This window comes from Castor canadensis, chromosome 6 (assembly GCF_047511655.1).
Source record: "Castor canadensis chromosome 6, mCasCan1.hap1v2, whole genome shotgun sequence".
Taxonomy (NCBI): Eukaryota; Metazoa; Chordata; class Mammalia; order Rodentia; family Castoridae; genus Castor; species Castor canadensis.
The window spans coordinates 113,656,576-113,669,615 of record NC_133391.1 but is presented as its reverse complement, the minus strand read 5'-3'; the positions used below and the strand labels follow the sequence as shown (position 1 = coordinate 113,669,615).

Below are 13,040 nucleotides of genomic sequence, written 5' to 3'. Positions count from 1 at the left end.
TCTCTCCTTGGCCCTGGAAACCATTGGTCTACTTTCTGTCTGTGGATCTGGCTACTCCAGGGCCTCCCGTGAATACAGTATTTGTGTGTGTGTGTTCGTGAGTGGTTTATTTCACTCAGCATGATATCCTTAGGGTTCAGCCATGACACAGCATGTACATCCGTTTTAAGGCTGAATAATATTTCACCATATATTGTTTATCCATTCATTTTTCCCCCTCCCTCCACCCCTCCCTTCCTCCTTTCCTACCTACCTTCCTCCCTTCCTCTCCTCTCTCCTTCTCCTCTCTTCCTCCTCCCCCTCCTCCCTCTTCCCCCTCCCTCCTCTTCTCTCCCCCTCCCCCTGCTTCTCCTGCCTTTCCTTCTGTTTCTCTTTCTTTTGCAGTGCGGGGGATGCAGCCCAGGGCCTTGCACATGCTCAGCAAGTGCTCTCCACTGATCCCTCATCCTCAGATCCCTTGTCATTCGTTTTCAATGGGCATGTGCTTTGCTTCTGCATTTTGGCTGTTGTGGACAATGATGCTATGAACATGTATTTGTATGGATATTTGTTTTATCTTCTGCTTTTAATTCTTTTGAATATGTGTGTGGGAGTGGGGCTGCTGGATTCTATGCGAATTCTAATTTTTGACGAACCACATTCTGTTTTCCATTTTACACTCCCACCAACCAACAGTACAGTAGGGTTCCAACTTCCTCATGTCCTCAACATCAATGCTTCCCCTTCACAGTAGTCATCCTAATGGCTGTGACATATGCCTCTTTGAGATGTGGTTTACTGCAGATCTGAGAGATCCATGACCTCTGGTGTGTGTGTGTGTGTGTGTGTGTGTGTGTGTGTGTGTGTGTATACCAATCATTTGTGCCAATCTTTGACAATTTTTACTATTTTACCCAAGTCACAACTTACCAAGGGAATGTGACCATAAAAAACATCCTAGCCTCCAGCAGCAGGAAGGGCCCTAGATGTGCCTGTACTCTGAGTAAGGGGCAAGGGTAGAGTAGCTGCTAAAATCTAGGGGCCAGCCTCTAAGGAAATCTGGTGCTGTGTAGAAGGCAGGTTTCCCTGGAGAACTCCCAATGCCTCTTCATATGATTGGTGATTGGAGGAGTCGTTGACAAGGGAGGGAGGAGAAAAGTGGATGACACAGTGAGGAGGGCACGATGCATCAAAACAACATCATAGAACAACCTAGGTTACTCTAGTGCTCGTACTGTCTCTAGCATTCTCACGATATTCATCTACATGTGAACACGCCTTTGGCAATACTGCTGCCAGTCACCACTGCTTATCACACCTTTTCCAGCAGGATGAAAAGGAAGAAACTGAGGAGGTGGCTTTGCTCCTCTTAAGTCCTATTTATAGAAACCCATGGAACACTGAAGCTGGAAGAGATCTCAGAGATCACTTCATTCTGTTAGGTGAGGTGGAACACCACTCTCTTCTATGCTAAGGAAGTGCTAGGGGTGGAAACCATGGGAGCATTTCTATGATGACACCGACTCAAATGTCACTCCACAAAAGATTCTAGACACATTCACAGGACATACTATATGAATACAGTTTCCAGGCTTTGCTTTTCTCTAAGTGTATATTTTCTTAGTGCTAGATTTATTTTTTTTCCTCCCACAAATAATTGCATAGAAAAGGAAATGGTCCTGTATCATCACCATAAAAAGCAGCAGCCCCCAAAGACAGCTCTGTTTCCTCTATGTCTGCCTCCTGGTAGATTGAAGTGAATACAGATGGACAGAAAAAGCCCCAGTGTTACCTGTGTGAGAAGGCAGATGGCACTTTGCTCCCCACAGGCACAGACAACAGAGAACATCCTGTTTGTGTGAACCCACAGGGAATGTGGTTCTATGATGATGTAAGGACCTAATGATGTCCCTCATTGCATGCAGGAGTCAGAACAGGGATGCAAGCTGGTGGGGAAGGCCAAACGAAGAGGCTTCAAAGATGGCAGAGGACCAGCAGATGGCCAGAAAGCATTCCTGAATTTGTGGCAGCAATAACTTAACAAGTCCACCAAATATAGCCTAGTTGATGAGGGGACTCAAGGCTTTCTATTTGTGGGTGGATAAAGAGATAAAGTCAGTTCACAAGCAGGATAGCAGCACAATCTGCACATCCCATGAGTCTGGGCCATACTGGGTTTTTGCAGTGCATTAAGTTACTCAGCCTATATATATGTGATACTGGGGTTTGAACTCAAGGCCTCATGCTTGCTAGGCAGGTGCTCTTACTGCTTGAGCCACTCTGCCAGTGCATTAAATTACTCAGAAGTTTTAAAACACCATTCTTGCCTTCCTATCATTTTCCTCCAGCCACCCTTCAGAGATTTTGATATGTCTGGAATAGATTACCTTTTAGGTGTGCAGGGGCAGGGAAAGGTGAGAGAACCTCCCAAGGTCACTCTCTTATGCACCTGCTTACCAGGGGTTAAGGTTCTGTGTCCTTTATCTTAATACTAATACCTCTGCCCATTGGATGACCAGCTTCTCCCCCAGCAGGACTCTGTGGAGTACCTGGCCTGTGTGGCACCTGGCATGCAGTGCCACATGGGCTGAGGTGCTTTAAAAGCCATCTTTGAGATGACAGGGTCAGCTTTTCCTGTGCCACACCCAGGTCCCTTCCATTAGGACAGAACAGTTGTTTTCCTTTGTGCCTTTTACTATGCCTCCAAGTAGGAGCCATGTGCCTTTCCAGAAAGTGAGCTGTCTGGCTATGGTAGGGGAGGGGAAGCGGGGGCTGGAACTTCACAATTGGGTTTGAAGCTCAGAGCTCAGTCCCTGCCCTTCTGCAGAGGGCAGCAGGGTGTGCTTCAGGAACCTGGTTTCTCTCTCCAAGTTCCTCTATTTCCTCACCTCTAAAATGGGGATAATATCTAATTACTATGATGGTGAGGACTTTAAAAGACCTGAGTACACAATAAATATCAGTCCCCAAACATGCATCAGCAAATACAGGCCCTGCAAATGTGAGAGCTCTGGACTGGTGGTGTCTGACACTGAGAAGCCAAGTTTCCTACACCAATGACTTCCCCAGCTTTTGTGGGCATAGGAATCACATGAACCAAATGTCAAGACTTTTCAGACTCAAACTCACTATCCCAGGGGCATCAGGTGCTAGCTTGGTATTTACACAGGACTGTCACATAGTCTGTTGTAGCTGAGAACACTAAATGTCCCTTACCTTGACAGCATTAATAGGTCTTCTTACAGGTCAATCTAGGCAGAAGGCAGAATGAAGCTAGGGAAAAGACACCTGTGACCATATGGTGTAGTGGCTCAGACCAATCTGCAGCCTGATGGTGGCTTATTTAATGGTGAATTTTCTGGAAGAAGGCTCTGAAACTCTCAGGTAAGAACAGACAACAAACAGCATGACATCTGTAGTGAGAAGGAGTCTGAGAGGTTCCTGCTGTAGATGGGAACAGTCGAGGCACAGATTGTGCAATGGCTTAATGGTCACACAGGTAGTACATGGCAGAGCCAAGAAAGAAAGGCACTGGCCTCTTTGATTTTCTGCCTGGTGCTCCTTTCCCAGCTCTGCCCCCTGTAGTACCGAGGCCACCATGAAATTAGTGTCAGGAAGAACTGTTTATCTCTACAGCAACTCAGGTGGACAGATGAAGACAGGCTAGTAGGACAGTGGGTCATAAAGCCACCTTTGTGAACCAAAGGGACTTAACACAGAGCACTGGACGGGTACTCACATGGTGAGGAGTCTACGAAGTCCGGGTCAATGTTATGCAGCAGCTCCACTCTGGGGGATGGGCTTCCTTCACTAGAAAAGAATATTTTAGGAAATGTTAATTTCTGCCTTCAAATGGGCATGAGTTATTTTAATACTTCCTTTCCTTGCATTTGTAGAAAATAACCAACCTGCCAGCTAGCAAGTCTGTCATGAATTCAGAGATCTCCAAAAGCCACAGCTGGTGCATCTTCAAAGGGTCATAATTTGACTGTTATAACAATGACTCAACATGCTACATAAAACACCAATGTCAAGCATATGATGATATGAAAGTAAATAAATAAGAATCCTGTGATCCTCTGCAGGAAACTAACTATATTTAAATATGACTACTCTTTACAGCACAGAAATGAGAACTCTGTCCACCAATATGGAGATGTCATACCAATTGCATAGAAGGAAATGAAGAAAGAGCATCTTCCAGATGCACTGTGCCTCTTAAAGACTGGCCAAGTCAGAAACTCTAAACCTCTCCCATATCCAAATGGGTCACAGACTGAATACGAATACATGTGAAATAGGTGTTTTTCAGACTTTCCAAGAAAGTGCTCACAATTCCAGTTGTGACCACATTATTGCTGAAAAACAACTTGAAGCTTACATAGTCCAATCCCTCCTGTTACAAACGAGGAAGGTACAGATAAGTTACTGGAAGACTACCAGGTTGTGTGACCCTCAAAGCAGGAATCTTTAAAATCTTGGCGCATAAACACCTCTGGATATATGTGGGGAGTGTGTGAAGAATCTAGGTCAATTTTATGGAAATTGTCAAACACAATTTAAATCATCAGAACCCAGAGGACTATTTGACAATCTAATGCTGCTCAGTATGAAAGGTGACAAAGTCCTCTCAACACCACTGGATTTACATACAACCTGCATAACCAGTAGAGCCTTTGATATAACAAAGCTTTCAGGGGGTCCAATGACCACACCCCAAACTCATAGCTGATTGTTAATAGCAGTGATTTGGGATTTCAAGGACCAATGAAATTTCAGAGTTTGGGTTGTGGTTTCCAAATTTGCATTTGCCACATAAGGAACTGTTTAGATAAAATTTAATTAATAAATTTAAAGTCAAGCCAAAAGAACCTCAACTACTAACACCATTGTTTTCTAAAGTAAAGGTAATTTTAACAGCAAAAAGGTACAAAGGACACAATCTCAGAATAAATGAGTGTATTTAACTTTATATTCTATAAGATTTTGCTGCTCCTCTCTGCTCTGTGAAGCACCCTGACTGGAGACAGTGGAAGGGGACACTCAGGGCAGTTCTGGTCCTCAGCCCAGTAGCAGGGAGGTAGGGTTGAGGGAAAGTCTTGTCTCCTAGTGCTTTTTTTCTCATTTTCTTCCTGAGGACTTACCTATAGATGCTAGAGACAGTCAACCAGCCCCAAACTAGGGTTCTATCCCAGAAGCTCTGAATATAAGTAGGGAGGCCGTGCAAAGAAAATGGTAAATACAAGAAGATGTAAACAGAATGATGATAATGGTGGCCACTTCTGAGCTTATAAACAAACAAACAGACTTAAAATCTTGGATATTGTTAGCAGGGAAGTCAGGAGGGGAAATGAGAACGAAAACATGGTTATGTCTGTACTGTTTGGGAAGATAGCAAAGTTTTGTTTACATTTAGATTCAGCTGAATAAAACTGTGTGTTAAATTTTGAGAGTAACAAAGTGAAAGAATTTTTCTGGACTTTAGAAAATCAAAACAAAATTCATTCAACTCAAGAGAAAGCAAGAATAAGCCCCCCCCCAAATTTCAGATTATAGTATATACTACTATAAAAGTCATCTTTAAAAGCAGAGTTCCCTAGAGTACCCAAAAACATTAGGCATAGTTAAATAAAGGTCAATTTGGAGAGTGTTTATATGTATGTTATTCATTTGTTTCATTGTTTTTCATTATTCAAAACAGTCACAGGTATTTCAAAATAAGGAAATTTAATAAGATGGTTTTTTTAACACAAAAGCTCTGTGGATAATTTTAGTAGACTATCATTGGGAAGAACCTTCAAAGGCAGAATCATCATGATGCAAACAGAAGCCCCGAACCCCAGCTGTGTAGGTACGCTGTGATTCTATGTTTAAAATGTACTAATCGGGGGCTGAGTATGGCAGCACACAGCAAGCTACTCAGGAGACAAAGATGAGGAGGAAGGTGATTCAAAGCCAATCTGGGCAAAATGTTAGTGACACCCTATCTAAACCAATAAGCTGGGTATGGTGGTATGCATATGTAATCTCAGCTATATAGGAGGCCTATAGGTAAGAGGATTGTAGTCTCAGGCCAGTCCTGTGCAAAACTGGGAGACCCTACCTGAAAAATAACTAAAGCAAACAAGGCCTATGGCCATGGCTCAAGAAGTAAAGTGCCTGTCTAGAAAATGTGCATCCCTGAGTTCAAATCCCAGTATGACCAAAAAAAAAGAGAAAGAAAAACAGTAAAATAAAATACGGTAATCAGGATATTGTGATAAGGATGTGGTTAGAGATATGACCCAATAAAATACAATATGTGACAAGTAATTAAAACAATGACCAGATACCCTTCAAAACTCCAGACTATTAAGTAAATTGAGAAAACCAAATGTACATTTAAGGGAATTGAATAAAATACCATAAATTTTGGACTGTCCCACCTTAAAATATGAAAGGATGCTAAAATCCTTTGTCAAGCTTGTGTGTTGATTATCCAGGGTTAGGCCTTAGGAAAATGTTGGATTTTAGAAATATCTACATTCAAATTTTTTTTAAAGACACATATAATGTTGAGGAGAGAAAGATGGTAATTATAGAAATATGGAAAAATACAACCAAACTGGGGCAGGGGGAGGGGTGGGGGAGACTGTAGAGGACTTGTACTTTTTACACTGCTTTTATACAAATGGTAAATATTATTAGCATAATCAATATTTCAATTTATTCCAGGATTTGGGAGACTGAGTTAGGAGGATCACCAAGTTCAAGGGCAGCCTGGAGCTACATAGCGAGACTCTATCTAAAAAAAAATAATAATAGTAATTTGACACTTAAAAATTACTATATGTATAATTTGTGGAAATTTTCAAGTTCACATAAACAGAAGATTTAAAAGCATAACAAGGAAAAATACTCAGATGTTTACAGAATTCTAAGAGGTTAAAAAAAGGAAACTTGTAACTATAATTACAATGTACATACAGTATTTGAATGCATTAGTTAATTTTTGGAATTTGATTGCATTCTGCCCAGTTATAAACTATCACAATAACTGATCATGTGGTTTCCCTCTCAGGTGTCTAGAAATTTCCTTGTAGGTTTAAGAACAAGATTGCTTTCACCTAAAAATGGAAGCAGTAATGGGTTTAGGGTCACTACATTCTTAAGTTCTATTGTTGAATTCCCTGCTTTAGCTTTCAGTAAAGGGTTCAGGGCCTCAATGCCTGGGATAAAGGGGAGAAGGACAGAGAGAGGGAGGAAGGAGAGGAGGAAGACGGGAGGGAAGGAGGAGGAAAGAAGTGGGGGGAGGGACTGTGGGTTTCTCTTAATAGTTATATATTAAATTATTAGCACAGATTTACTGAAGTAACTATGTGTGTACACAGACAAATATACAGATAGACATCAATTCAAGAAACAATAGCTTTGGGTCTATAATCTCAGTGGGGAGGCTGAGGTGGGAAGATTGCAAGTTCATGGCCAGCCTGGGCAACATGGCAAGAACTTATCTCAGAAAATAGAAGCAAAGTCAAGAATCAAAACAATATGGTTAACTTCAGTAGAGACAAGAACTAGAACCAAGAAGGTGGCAAGCTTGTGCCTGGAGAAGAACACAGACATGGAGCTGGTGGCAGATCTGGGGAGGACATGATAAACCCAGAAATTAAAAGGGAACTCTTCGAGCCTCATAAATAACTGCATAGGAAATAACTGAGAGTTGCAATTTTGAAAAGACCAGTGAAGAGCAGAGAGGCACCGGTCATTAGAAAGGTGCAGCTGGCTGCTGAGGAAGAGAACACTTTGGGTCTAAATGACACACAGAGGAAGAACCTACCCTACACTCTGCTCAGGCCCCACAGTCTAGGCAGTTCAAGATACTGGACGCTAAGACATGGGAAGGAGTAGCTGCCACTGTATTCTTCATTTCCATACACTCAAGGCACAAAAGTGGACCTCCATCTGACCAATTCTGAAGGCTTCACTTTCATAGGCAGCACAGCCTTGGGTTTGAGAGAAAGGCCTTTCAGGGACAAATGATTGGCTAAATAAACATGTGTCTTGTTTTTCTCATTAGCAGAATGTGGATAAAAGTACCTATGTGGGACAGGGTTGTTATGAGAATTAAATGAGGCAAAAAACCCTATTTATTTCAGGTACAGTTTCTGACTATAGACATGGAAAGAATATAATCCCAGGTCAAGACTATACTGAGACACAGACTCAACAGTAACATGAAGATAAATGGAACATCAATTCTATTATCCATTCTTCATGCTGGCAGGCATTCCCTTTATAAAACACAGTGGGGTGGTTGTAACTTTAATCTCTAAGACGTGTTATGATGCTCTCTGCCATGTGAGAGCCTTTTTTTTTTCTTTAAAAAAAAAGAAAAACATGACATCATAACTAACAGTATACTCATTATGAACTGCATGTTAAAAAGATAAGGTGTAATCTGTAACCTATGAATTTCCTTTATTTGAGGGTTAGGCAGATGGTATGGTTTATCTGTATAGACAATATATCTCCAACAGACTATTGATTCCATTCCTGAAATCCAATCCCTGAATAATAACTGCAGATGTTCATGGGAAATGATTTTTTCAATAATCACACAAGTTCATGATTGAAGGGTTCCCCTAGTTGTAAGGGAACCAAGATAATGAGTACTTTTATTACAGCCAATGTTTGGGCTCCAGACTGATGGGAACAAAGCAGAGATCTCTTTGAGGCATCCATGGAAGAGTTCAAGGATTATTACTGCACTTTACCCTCCCCACCCCAGCCTGTACTAACATCCACAGCAGTTAAGTGGACAAAGAACTACGTAATGAAAAAGAACAGAACCATTTTGTTTACTACTGGCCACTTAAATATCAGAGGCTTACTTCTAAACCAGTGGAATGGGTAGGTTTGGTTCATAGCCATGGCAACCAAACTGGAACTATTTCTGGCTTTTGTTTCAGCCAGGCTGGTTTGAATCATCATAGCTAGCCTTTGTAGAAAATGCATTACGCTCTACTTTAAATACTTTATGTGCATTATCTCATTAATGCTACATACCAGTACACAAATGCAATCTTAGCACAGAGTAGTCCAGAGACTTTCAAGACACCAGTGGTCAAGCAGGTGATAGAACTGGGTTTGGCCCTCAGGCAGAGTGACTCCCGAAGTCTCCACTCCTAACTACTATGCTAGATTGTGTCCTCAGTAAAGTGTACTCATGGCCTCAATGTCTCCTTGAGTGTGTCACACCACTCATTTAGCTTATTTTCAAGGCTCCATAAGCAAATGTCTTTACTAACTACAAATGTTCCTATTAACAAAAGTGTTAAATCATTTTTCTCCATCCTCTTCTTCTAAGACTTAGAAAGTGATCTACTATTGTCATTGTCATTTAAATTCACCCAAATTTCACATTTTCTAGATTAGTTTTACTTAAAAACAAAAACAGGATGAGGACACTGATCAGTGACTACTTCCCAATATGCTATAAATATTTTCTAAGAGTCTACAGTTTCAGACACTGAGATCACAGCACTGTCCATTTATAAATAGAGTTTCTAGTTTTTGACTTTCATTTGCTTACATGTTGATGGGAGGGGCAGTAAAACACTCCCTATAAATAAATGAAATGTGATTACATTCCATCTTCTTTTACCACTGGCTGCTGACCATCTGTCATAAAAGACACACCCTAGAAAACCGTATCAAATTTTTAGAAAAAAATAGCCATGACAATGTTTTTTGAGGGTTATAAAATTTTGGATAGAAAAAAAACCCAGTTACTGATTAAAACACTGAAGAGCCTTTCAAGGGTTACTTCCATCCTGCTAAGCCTTTGTAAACATTGTCATCTTCAGTATCCTTGTCACTTCCAGCTACTGGGCTCTTCATATATCCAGATCCCATGCAAAGTGCTTTATACACACCTTTCCACCAGTTCCTTATGTGGTAGGTACCACTGCTGGCACATTTCACCCATGAGGAAATTAATGCTTGAAGACATTAAGTAACTTGTCCAAGATCACAGGAATAATAAATGTGGGAGACAGGATTTGAAACAGATCTCATGATAGAGGGCACATTTTAAACCACTGTACCCAGTGACATTCTTTGCAGAACGAATTTTCTGCATTGAGTGTAGGAGGGTAATATTTGCTTTGCACAAATTCCATGTTCCTTGAAAAGCCCTTTAACACACCAACATTACCATGAATAAAGAGTTTAGGCACAGAAATTATAAAATTTTGATTAAATTTGGTGAGGACATATGTACACTGAATTTATTTGCTATAGCATGGGAAGATATTTTTGTTATTATTCATATTTTATCAAGGGGGCTTATTAAGTTTTGAAAGTAGGCTATTCAAGAAAAAAGTAACATGAAAATCACCAAATCACACTTTAATATAATCTTCTCCTATTGATTACTGACAAACAACTGGTAGAGGTTCTGGATTAGTGTCAGGACAAACTAAAGGGGGTAATATGCCCTTCTTCCAATTTCCATTTTAATACTCACAAAGAATTCCAGAAAGATGAAACCTGGCAAGGGTGTTGGAAACTGAGAGAAGACCAGCTGCCAGAGTCCTAAGGGGAATCTCGCCAGTGCCAATGCTGAACAGATTAACATCATACTCTTGGAGTTTGCCATAGTAGTCAAAACTAAAAGATGGATCCACTTTGTCTATCGCTCACTGTACCACTCAGGCTGATCTCCCACAAGCTGTCCTCAGAGCTAGTCCCTCATCCCCCCTACGCCCACCCCAGTCGCTTCCTTTTCTGTGTCTATCCAGGCGAGAAATGCCAAACTAACATGGAAGGAAACTCCATGGTATGGCAGCCTCCTTCTATGTGAGGCCACCAACCAAAATGACCTGAAAGAACCCTCAGAATGCACCATTCTGCAAGCACAGGATGGACACTCTTATCAAAAAGGGTAGTAAGTAGGGAATCAAAAATAATAAATAATCTCTTGATCATTTTAACTTTTTTTTCCTTTTTCTTTTATTAACTTTAATTGCATGCAGGGCTGAGGGAGTGGCTCAAGCGGTAGAGCGCCTGCCTAGCTCTTGAGTTCAAGAGCTCAAGGCCTTGAGTTCAAACCCTAGTACCACAAAAAAAAAAAGGCATGCAGATAGTTACTTGGTAGTCTTTGAATCATATGTAAATGCTTCATCTAGTGCTGTTTTTTCTAAAGTGAAGTAAGAACCTAAGAATGTGACTTTTAGTATTTCCATAGAACAATGGTGGCCATCAAAATTTAAATCTTTTCATACGATCCCATGAAAACTATGTTGATAAAGAAAGAAAGTAAGAACACCCAAAGCACAAGCCTATGACATAAGCAGGAGACAGGGCACATTTGAACCCCAGACAGAAGTGAGGAAATGCCACTGGAGGCCTGAAGAGGCAGTGCTGGTACCCACTGGAGGTCAGAATTAGGCTAGGATGACAGGAGGGTGAAGGAAGCCAAGATGGGAAGAGACTCAGATCACATCTGATAAGGTAAACTCTGGCAAGAGAGGGTCACATTGTGTAAGTGACAAATGCTGATTCAGGTCAGAGCACTGGCTACTGGGGAGTTGAAAGACAGTAGCTTGGAAACTATATGGGGCAAGAGTGGCACCAATTCTGAGAGAAGAGAGGTAGAAGAACAGGTGTTTTTTGGAAGATGGATGGAAAAGAGAAAGCAGGAAGTGGCCAGAGAGCATACACATCAACAACAACAACAAGAAAAAGAGTCTAGCATCTATACAAATTTATCAGGAAAGTTAAAAAAATAGCAAATGAGAAATCCAAAACTTTTGGCAAGTGAAGACTACTTTCCTACTATGGAAAAAAGTTACAAAGCAGAGGAAAACCTGTTACATGATATTTCAAAATGAATTAAATATAATTAAATCAGAAATTGCCAATGTTTAAAAACACCATGAATCAGAAATGTAAAAATCCAGACACTGATTGAGCTAAGGGAAGAAACTGAAAAAAAAAAGACAAAATCTCAGCAATCAAAGGGATATTATATGTAACTGAAAGTATGCAAAGGCACATAGAAAACAGAAATGAAGAAAGAAAATGCATGAAAACAAAGAAAAATAAAGAGGCAAAAGGAACAAAGAAACCAACAGAAACAAAATGCATGTGGAGAAGATTCCATAATGCATGTGTTGAAGTTCCTGGAGAGGAAAATGGAAAGAATGGAATACAGTTTTTAAAACTATAACTCAAAAAAATGTGAAATAAAAGAAAATCTGAATATATAAACTGATAAAAGCCACTTTGTATTTGGGGAAATTGATCCAGCATGGTCCTCCTTGAGACATATCTAGCAAAACTCTTAGAGTTTAAAGAACAACATCTCCTTTTGGGAATAAATGCCATTGGAGGCTGACAAGCCACACAGTAGAACCTAAGGAAGAGAAAAGGACTAAGAGAATTAACAGAAAGATATTAGCATAAAATGCAAATTTTTTTATATATTTAAGAAACTAATAAATAACAGGTTGAAGATGAAAAGCAAGTATCACATAAACAGCAAGGAATAAAATAACTCATGGCAATATATCAAAAACTCATCTACTAAAATAAAATATTTTCATTTGAATCACAAAAAAAAACCCTGAACTATATTCTATTATTACAGAATACACATTCTTATCACATACACAACAAGGTAGATAGCATTGAATCAAAGATCAAAAGGCAAGGAAACAAGACCAATAACAAGGAGAATAATCAATCATAACCAACCCAGAACAGACATACATGTTGGAATTAGTAAGGGACATTTTATAGTTATTACAGTTATTACAACTGTAGTCTATATGTTAGGAAGTTAGTAGAAACATACAGGATATAAAAAGACCCAAGATGAATTTCTAGAAGTAAGAGCTACATTGAATAAGATGAAATATATGTTGGAAGGAATTAATGGATGATTAGACATTGAGAAAAAATTAATAAAACTTGAGGGATATGACTGTGAATCTTGATTATCAACTTGATTGGACTGAGAACTAAACTATTGGGAGGCAGTAGAACCATGGAAGGTGGGGCCTGGTTGGAGGAAG

At 40.1% G+C, this 13,040-nt stretch overlaps 1 protein-coding gene across 6 annotated transcripts in view; it reads right to left on the bottom strand.

Moving 5' to 3' along the window:
* The window catches only part of Arsb (arylsulfatase B), a 294,147-nt gene that overhangs the window by 194,099 nt on the left and 87,008 nt on the right, over positions 1 to 13,040 (bottom strand). For all 6 annotated transcript variants that reach the window (XR_012449132.1, XR_012449133.1, XM_074077229.1 and 3 more), the window contains exon 6: positions 3,719 to 3,789. Coding sequence is in view for 4 of the 6 variants with exons in the window: in XM_074077229.1 (XP_073933330.1) it covers positions 3,719 to 3,789 (71 nt within the window). In the remaining 2 variants the exon portion in view is untranslated. The remainder of the gene's footprint in view (positions 1 to 3,718; positions 3,790 to 13,040) is intronic.